The sequence below is a fragment of the Terrapene carolina genome, unplaced genomic scaffold, assembly GCF_002925995.2.
Source record: "Terrapene carolina triunguis isolate 2854851 unplaced genomic scaffold, T_m_triunguis-2.0 Scaffold68, whole genome shotgun sequence".
NCBI classification, from domain to species: Eukaryota; Metazoa; Chordata; order Testudines; family Emydidae; genus Terrapene; species Terrapene triunguis.
The window spans coordinates 38,150,661-38,160,404 of record NW_020664419.1 but is presented as its reverse complement, the minus strand read 5'-3'; the positions used below and the strand labels follow the sequence as shown (position 1 = coordinate 38,160,404).

Here is a 9,744-nt window from a genome sequence, read left to right as displayed (position 1 = left end):
AAAGCTTATGCTCAAATAAATTTGTTAGTCTCTAAGGTGCCACAAGTACTCCTGTTCTGTATGTAGCATACTAAATACAGTAGAACCTCAGAGTTACGAACACTAGAGTTATGAATGGACCAGTCAACCACATACCTCATTTGGAACCAGAAGTACGCAATCAGGCAGCAGGAGAGAGAGAGAGAGAGAGAGAGAGAGAGAGACACACACAAAATACAGCACAGTACTGTGTTAAATGTAAACTACTAAAAAAATAAAGGGAAAGCAGCATTTTTCTTCTGCACAGTCATGGTTCAAAGCTCTATGAAGTCAATGTTCCGTTGTAAACTTTTGAAAGAACAACCGTAAAGTTTTGTTCAGAGTTATGAACATTTCAGAGTTACGAACAACCTCCATTTCCAAGATGTTTGTAACTCTGAGGTTCTACTGTATGCTTTATTTCTGCACAGCCTGGAGTATTCACTCTTCAGGTTACAAGATCATAAAAATTAAGAAACTTTCCCATAAAGGATAGTGTCAATGATATTTTCTCAGAAGCAAAACTTCTTCAAACATGTTTTAGGAACAGTTTAGGTTTTTTTCAGTACACATACATATATGTTAAGTATTTAAAAATGCAGGATATGCAAAATTTACTATATTTGGTCAATACATACTTGGTTGCACCATCATCATAGGTTCCCATTAACACTACAGTTCCATCTTGAATGGACTTTAGGAAGTCAATAAATGGTGCTACATCTGAACAGAGACAGAACACAGAATTACCACATAATGCAATTACCATACCAAATCTAGACAAGACACTATTCCTTCTGCAGTGCTAATTCAACATTGAGATATCCCTTATACATGGAAATTAAGTGGGGGAAAAGATGACTAAAGCATCAGAGAAACTATACCTTAATTTTATAGCTGCAGGTATTTTATTACACAGAATAGGTGAAACTGATGTTTGTTTCCATTTACATTCAAAATGGTGGCAATAAACTGAAGCTATGGTAGCCCAAATTGGGAAAGTACTCAATACCAAATTAGTCTAGTGGGAAAAAAAAAGAAGCCAAAATTATATAACACAAGAGCTGTGTGTTGGTCATTTAGGAAACCGATTTATTAGCACTACAATAACTCTTACTAGTACAGTTTACATGCCATTTTGGCACACGATGGCTTCTTGAGTCTGCTGTCAGAATTGCCATTGGGGGATCATTAGTCAGGAGGGCAAATGCCTTTATGTGCATGTGTATAGATAACAGAAGATATTTGTGCTTCTATTTACCTGTCCTCTCCTCATGACTCTAGTAGTGTATATGAAATGACTACATAACTGCTCAATTCAAACATTTAAAATGTAATCAGAAGCAATATATTTTTGCCATTCAAAGTTATTTTTATACAAGAAACAATTCACGAACACTTACCTCCTCCCCACATGTCGAAGAACTTGGTGTCCAATGCTTCTCCTGTTTTGCCTAGAAAAAAAAGCTTACATTGTGTGTCTCTATCCAAAGTTCTTTTAAGAATATATTCAACATTTCATAACAACCAATCACAGGTGACCTTATAGATTTGAGAGCCTGCAAAAAATACCATACTAATTCTCAGCTGGTATGTTCTCTTCCATGAAAACAGCACTTTAACTGCCTGTTACTGTACTACTACCCTGTTTCCCCGAAAATAAGACAGTGTCTTATATTAATTTTTGCTCCCAAAGATGCGCTAGGTCTTATTTTCAGGGGAGGCCTTATATTCCGGGGTGGCCTTATTATCGGGGAGGTCTTATTTTCGGGGGGATGCCTTATATTACAGCGAGAGGCAAAACTGGAAGTAGATCTTATTTTCGGGGGATGTCTTACTTTCGGGGAAACAGGGTATGCACAAGACAAAGAAGAGCACTGCCATCTTAGTGACAGAGCTACTCATGCAGCAGTAGAAAGATGAGTGGTTTTTTCAATTGTAAAGAACAGTAAAAAAAATGGAACATTCGTACTCAGACCTGCTTCCTGTATCTATTTAATAAATTTTTTTTTAGCTTTTACTACTTTTTATCCCTAGTAGCAATGAGTGTGTGGAAAACAGGGCAATTTTTGGAGCTGACTGGAAATTCCATGGCAGCTTCATTTAAATTAAAAACATTGAGTATTTTAATGAATTAGATACGAAAATGAATACTACAACCAGTAGAGTAGTCTGTTATTCATTTTGATCTGAGTTTATTTTATGCTGTTCCACAGTCAGTTTTTGATATGCACTGAAAATACAAAAATCTACATCATAACTGCATTGTAGAAGATAGCAGGGCATTTCAGCTGCTCCCTACCTAACTGGTCAGATGGAGACAGTTTAAGATTGAGGCATAAGCACATTAGCTGGATATTTCTGCTAAAATCATCATCAGTGAAATAGCTGACAAAGTTGACACTTAAATGGTCATCTTTACTACTGAAACCGTGTGTGCGAGTGTCAATCACAACATATACATTTTTCAAGCTTTTTCCCCCTTCACAATCATATGTGCAGAATTTTTCTGTTTTTTAATGAAAGTTTAAATTCTAGAACATAATCCTGTAACAAGTAACATTTGGTGAGAAGCTCTGTGGCTGTGGAATCATGGCATGAAACTTAGCTATGAAAGAATGACTGATTCTATTCTGGCATTATCAATGGAACTTTTAACTAAGCTCCACTGAAAACAAGTGTAAGAAGAATTTGGCTCACAGAATCTTTACTACTGGTGGTGGCACATTAACAAATAAAGAGCACCATTTGACTTTGGAAGCATGGCAGTTTTTCCATTTTACATGTAAACAGAACATATATTAGCTGATAATCTTTGAGATAAAATGAACATGGAGCCTGTGAACCCATTTTAGAGTAAAATTTTTAGAGAAGAATTGAACTGCAATTTGAAGCTTTCCACACTGCATTTCTAAACTATCAAAAAGTAATTATAATTAAGAGATTTTTGCAACATTACTTTCAATATAAATCTGAGGATTTGCTTCCTATGACTCCCCTCCCTCACTTTTTCTTCTCTCTCTTTCTTTGCCTCCTGGCTGTCTTTCTCCCACCCTCTCTAAATGCCTTAAGGACTATTTGAAAAATGGTCTTTGAATGAAAATACTTTGCACATTTAAAATATGACTTACCATTTATCAAAGCTATATTTATTCCTCTGCCAACATTATTCTTTACACCACTCATTAAACTGAAACAAAATAAAAAAAGTTTACATCTGAATTATGACAAACTTCTAATACAAGCATTTCATATTTTTAAAAAGGCAAGACTTAAAAGTTGGTGGTAATGAATATAAATCAGAAGTTAGGAACTGTAGAAAATTGATAAGGGAAATCAAGGGACACAAGAAGAAACTTATGATCAGAGTTAAGGATAATAAGGAGTTTTAAAAAATATATCAGAAACAAAAAGAATCCTGACAACGGTGTTAGTCCATTAGTAGATGGAAATGGTAGAATGATCAACAACACAGAAGAGGCAGAAGTTTAAATTCTGTATTTGGAGGGGAAAAAAACAGATGATGTAGTCTCATTATATTGTGATAACACACTTTCCATTCCACTCATGTCTCTTCAGGTTGTGAAACAGAAGCTACATTAGTCATACATTTTTAAAATGAGCAGGTCCAGATAACTTGCATAGAAGAATTTTAGAAGAGCTGGTTGAGGAGCTTGCTGGACATTAACGTTTCCTTTCAATTAGTCTTGGAGCACTGGGAAAGTTCCAGAAGGCTGGAAGAAAGCTAATGTTGTGCCAATTTTTAAAAGGGTTAAATGGGATGACCCAGGTAATTATAGGCCTGTCAGCCTGACATTGACCCCAGGCAAGATAATGACCTCGGGCTGACATGGGACTCCATTAATAATGAAGTAAAGGAAGGTAATGTAAATAATGCAAATCAATATGGGTTTATGGAAAACAGATCTTGTCAAACTAACTTGATATTTTTGTTTGATGAGATTACAATTTTGGTTGATAAAGATAGTGGTGTGGATATAATACACTTAAACTTTTGACTTGGTACCACACAACACTTTGATTAAAAAACTAAAATATAAAATTAAGATGAGACACATTAAATTGATTCAAAAGTGGCTGATAGATCCACGTGGTGATGATTCCCCATTTACAGTTACATTTTGAAATCTGTTTCCCATGGGGTCCTGTGTGGACTGGTTCTTGGCCCTACACTATTTAACATTTTTATCAATGACCTGGAAGAAAAAGTCATCGCTGATGAAGTCTGCAGATGACCAAAAATTAGGGGAGTGGTAAAAAAATGACAAGATTCAGAGTGATCTAGATCACTTGGTAAACTGGAAGCAAGCAAACAATATGTGTTTTAACTTGGCTAGATGTAAATGTATACATCTGGGAACAAAGAATGTAGGCCATACTTACAGGATGGGGGACTCTACCCTGGGAAGCAGTGACTCTGAAAGATTTGGAGGTGGTGGTGGATAATCAGCTAAACACAAACTCCCAAGTGTGACACTGTGGCCAAAAGAGCTAATGAGATCTTCAGATGCATAAACAGGGGAATTTGAACAGGAATGGAGAGGCTATTTTACTTTTGCATTTGGCAATGGTGCGACTGCTGCTGGAATACTGTGTCCAGTTCTAGTGCCCACAATTCAAGAAGGATGTTGATAAATAGGAGAGGGTTCAGAGAAGAGTCATAAGAATGATTAAAGGATTAGAAAACATGCATTATAGTGATAGACTTAAAGGGCTTAATCTATTTAGCTTAACAAAGAAACGTGAAGGGGTGACTTGATTACAGTCTCTAAGTACCCACATGGGGAAACAAATATTTAATAATGGACACTTCAATCTAGCGGAGAAAGGTGTAACACAATCAAATGGCTGGAAGTTGAAGCTAGACAAATTCAGACTGGAAATAAGGCATACATTTTTAACAGTGAGTAATTAATAATTGTAACAATTTACCAAGGATCTTGGTGGATTCTCCATCACTGACCATTTTTAAATCAAGATTGGATGTTTTTCGAAAAGATATGCTTTGGGAATTATTCTGGGAAAGTTTTATGACCTATGTTTTACAAGAATTCAGACTAGATGATCACAATGGTCCTTTCTGGCCTCGGAATCTATGATTATGCTTTTATGGAAGCTCTGAATTGAGGCTAGGGAACGGAGTCATCCTTAATTGTTCCCTGTTTAACTTAGTCAGCTGACTTCTTCTATTATGGCTGTTTTTAATAGATTAACCATGTTTATACGGCTGGACTGTTAATTTTATTTCTTGATTGTTTAAACAAACATTAAGTACATTTTTGGCAAGTTTATTTGTTTTAAGAAGTGGTAAGAATTGACCCTAAGGATACAAAATGTTTATGGAAGTTTTAACAAGATTTCATCTCAATAAATTTGAAGTAAAAGGCAGGCACTTATGTACTAGGTCCTAGTAACTAGGATATAGTCTCTGTTCAGATAAAGATTTAAACACTTAATTTTGACCAATATAAGGACTCTATATTCTTCCAGTAATACTATAGAAAGATATGCAGAAATTAAAACTTAAAAGGGCTACAGTAACATTCAAGCAAAAACACTGATAGTAGTTCATAACAAGGTATGCATGTATTCAAAATTTCATGAAAAACACACAGTACTTTAGATCATGTTATTAAATACACCGAATTTTGGAGGATTAAATTAACAGTAGTTTTAAAGATCCATTTGCAACATTAATAATTATTTTCTGAAGGGATACGGTCAGGTCAAATTTGGCCCAAATGTTATGCTTTTTTATAAATATACAACCAATAGAAATGTTTCCAATTCCAATTAACTAGGATATGAGAAAGTGAAAGCAACTAGTCCTGTTTTCATTGGTCACATGAAAGAAATGCAAAAAAGGTTAAAAAAGCACAATAATAAAAAAAATAAATGAAGTGTAAAAAGTTTCAGTACTCAGAGTGCAGTTACACACCTACACAATGGCAGCAATCTATGATAAAAAGTTATTTCACTGTACCCAAAGATATGTTGGGCAGTTCAAAGAACAGACAGATAAGGTCCCTGTAATAAACAGCTAACAAGTTACAAAGAAACACAAATGAGGATGAAAACAAATGAGAGGACCATGAGGTGGGGTTCGAGAAGTCTGCACAAATAAGGTGCCACAGCTACTCTTCGGCTCTGATGCCAGAAAGCACTTAAGCATGTGTCTAAATTTAGGCATCTGCTCAAGTCCCATTGACTTCACAGTGAGACTTTAGGATGTGGTTACATGCTAGCCTGAATCGAGTGCTCTCCTGAATTGGGACCTCAGTTTGTGCTCACTTCTTAAGGAGCATGTTTTTGTGATATGCTTTAAATTTTAATCAGTTTACTTCTCTGGTCAGTTATTTTCAGTCCAATTCCGCAAACCCCATTGGAGAATTTGCTTCTGAAGGGCAGTATCCATGCAGACACAACAGCAGCAACATGAGCTTCAACACAATTGTTGAACCACTATTGTTCCCCCACACTGATGTCAAAATACCACCTATTAAAAAAGTTCTTCAATCTATGATGTAATCCACCTCTGCTGAGACTGCATTACTTAGCGCCAGTTTTGGTAAACACCAGCTCATTTCAGATTGGGCATGGAACAGCTATCAGTTGATAGTAACTTTGTCACTGTGACTGTATCTGAACCAGTAATTAGAGATGAAAGGTTCCATATTCCTCTACTAGTTCCCTGAGTTATATAGTCTGCCAAGAATTTTGAGTAAAAATACAACCCACAACAGGATTTAAACTCAATAACCTTTAAAATATAAGGCAAGCAATTTTCTGCTAGGCTACAAAGTTAGGCTCTGGTTAACTCTCAGGGGATACCAGAGGTATTTTGGCCACTGGAGGGCTTCCATATTTTTCCATTAATGCAATTGAAACATACGACAAATGAAAATACCTGTACAAATGTGAATGAAAGGGCAGTAAAGTTCTAAGTACATTCCTTGAGTCATACTAAATTCTCTGTGTAGTCAAAGTTTTGTGAATGTTTAATTTACCATTCAACCCAAAAAGTTAGAAGAATTTCCCTTTAATTTGGCTATAGATTTCTTCACAAATAGGTACCATCAAGAGAATGCAATGTTTGAGTGATCAGTTGTCCATAAAACCACAAAGACTGAAGTTACAGCACTCTGTACTGTAAGGGAAATACACTGGATTTCCCAAGTTCAATTCTTCTTCAAGTAGATGGAGCCATATATTCCACATGCATGTGCCCAGCACACCAGAGCCAGAGAATCTTGCCTACCAGTAACCACAGAAGGATGGTGATTGCACCTCGTGGCCATAGCTCCTCCCCTGGCTAGATGAGGTGGCACCATCATGACTCCCCTCAGTTCCTTCTTACAGCCTGTGACCAAAGTCAGAGCTCTTGTGTGGTTTTTAAGCTCACAATTAATCTCTCTCTTTTAGTGACTTATTCCAGTTGTATATATTGTAGTTAGTTAGTACTCTAGTGTGAGAGTTAGTTATGGTTAGTTAGTTTTTCCCTGATGATACTCTTACCAGGATTCAAACATTGTCTGTTGCGTGAGGGAACAATCCCCAACAACCCTAGGTGTTGCTTTGCTTAGGTGAAGCCTGTGTCAAGGAGTCGTGTTTATTTGCAAATAGTTCACAAAACACAATAAGATGGCAAGGGATATTCACTTATAGCAGCAGCTTCTCAAACAGGCCATGTGGCCTGCATTGGCACTGAGGTCTGTGTGGGATCGGAGGTCACCCTCAGGTTCAGAGAGGGCTGATGTTTCGCACTTTGGAGCTGGCACCTCTCCGAAGAGGCAGAGAAGTCACTCTCTGTCTAGTGCACCAAGGAAAAGGTTTCATAATACCAATCGAGACCACTGCAGGCCTCCAGAAAGAGTATAGATTGGCACAGCATTACTGCTGGCATGCAGCATGAAGCAGGCTCTTCCAATCACTCCCTGATACCAGGTAGGGAGATGAGAGACCCCATACCATCGACTCCAGCTCTGGCCCTGGGACGTCCGTTGAATCCAGTATTGACAAAGGCTGTGATGGCACCTGCTGTTTTCACACTGGCAGCATATCAGGCAGCAATGGACCTCTTCTGCCTTTCTGTCCTGAGCTCTCCCTTGGTCCAGAATTTAGGCCAGGCTACGACATTTACAGCCCTGCTGTCTGGATAGGCTGTTGAACCCTTGGGTCTGTGGGCACTGCATCCCGACATTCCCCGTGGTGCAGACTGTAGAAGCAATGCCAGCACTGGGCTCAGCACAAGGGACCTCCTCAGCACCGGAAGCCCTTTGGCATGCTGCCGGGGCAACACTCTCTGCCCTCCACCGACTTGAGAATCGACATCATCTTCGGCACTGGAAACAACGGAGGTGCACTTGGTGCCGGCAGTACCATTTCCACCAGCAGCACTGGTCCCTCCTTTATTTTGGGCGACAGATTAATCAAACTGCGCCCTCAGGGTTGGCTCTATCCTTATTCCTATAATCCCGAGACTCCTCGGTGTCCAGGTCAAGATCTTCCTCCTGAGCTCCATCACCCAATTGGAGGCTGTATATGGAGCAACATGTGTACCAGGATCGGCAATCATCTCGCTGTAGAGAGAGGGGCTCATGGCCTGATGTCTCCTCGTCACTAGTGCCCTACCCCTATGCCCAGTGGTCTCCATGGAATCAGTGGAACATTCCTCAGTCACAGAGGTCTCACCTCACTCCAAGGTGAGATAATTAGGCAGGTTGGTGGCTGGGGCCATCAACCCATTGCAAGCTCAACTACTGGAGGTTCTGCCAGGCGAAGGTTAATTGGAGTTGTTCAATCCAGGTCCACCACTTCAGGAGCAGGCTCCAGCCCTTGCAGAGTTAACTGCCTCCTCCTCATCCCTGGATGATTCAGCAATGCCCAGCTCTTCCTCCCCTCCAGTACTTGAGGACTTCAAGGCCTACCAGACCGTTTGCAGTATGTGGGTGCTTTCCTGGGTATTCAGGCAGAGTTCCTGCAGGAAAATACCCACAAGTTACTGGATATTCTGCAGCCATCTGGCCCAGGAAGGGTGGCTCTCCCCATCAAAGACATGCTTCAGGAGCATGCAAAGGTTGCTTCAAGCATGCTGGCTTCAGTGCCACCTACTGCAAAGCAATTGGAGAAACACTACTTTTTAGTGGTGCAGGGATTTGAAGGTTTTACTCCCACCCAGCCACTAATTCCCTGGTTGTAACCACAGTTAACAACAGGGGCTCAGCAAGGCAGGTTTAAGTCTACTCCTAAGCACAAGGACTTGAAAAGGATGGACTTACTGGGTAGATAAATCTTTATCTCCTCTTACCTGCAAATGCAGATTGACAGCTAGGAGGCATTGCTGTCCAAGTATGATTTTGTAAATTAGTCAGCCATGTCTAAATTTGCAGACCAGCTGCCTGAAACCTCCAGGGATGTTTTGGGCATTTATCGCGGAAGGCTACTTGGTGGCCAAGACGGTGCTACAGTCCACTCTAGATGGCGCAGACACTTCGGCCAATGTAATGGCCTTGATGGTAACCATGAGACGGTCATCCTGACTGCAGAGTTCTGGAATTGCTCCAGACATGCAGCAGGACATAGAGGTCTTGCCCTTCGATGATGGCCTGCTTCTTTTAGACAAAATGGATGCAAATCTGCACTCCTTCAAGGATTCTAGGGCTACCCTATATTCCTTGTGCAGGGGCTGCACCAGCAAATCAGAGG

At 39.5% G+C, this 9,744-nt stretch overlaps 1 protein-coding gene across 1 annotated transcript in view; it reads right to left on the bottom strand.

Moving 5' to 3' along the window:
- Positions 1-9,744, bottom strand: part of FAM3C (family with sequence similarity 3 member C) — a 32,316-nt gene that overhangs the window by 4,611 nt on the left and 17,961 nt on the right. Inside the window, exons 5-7 of the mRNA XM_026648721.1 lie at positions 3,150-3,208; positions 1,422-1,472; positions 657-741 (exon numbers count right to left, since the gene is read on the bottom strand). Coding sequence (XP_026504506.1) covers positions 657-741; positions 1,422-1,472; positions 3,150-3,208 — 195 coding nt within the window. The remainder of the gene's footprint in view (positions 1-656; positions 742-1,421; positions 1,473-3,149; positions 3,209-9,744) is intronic.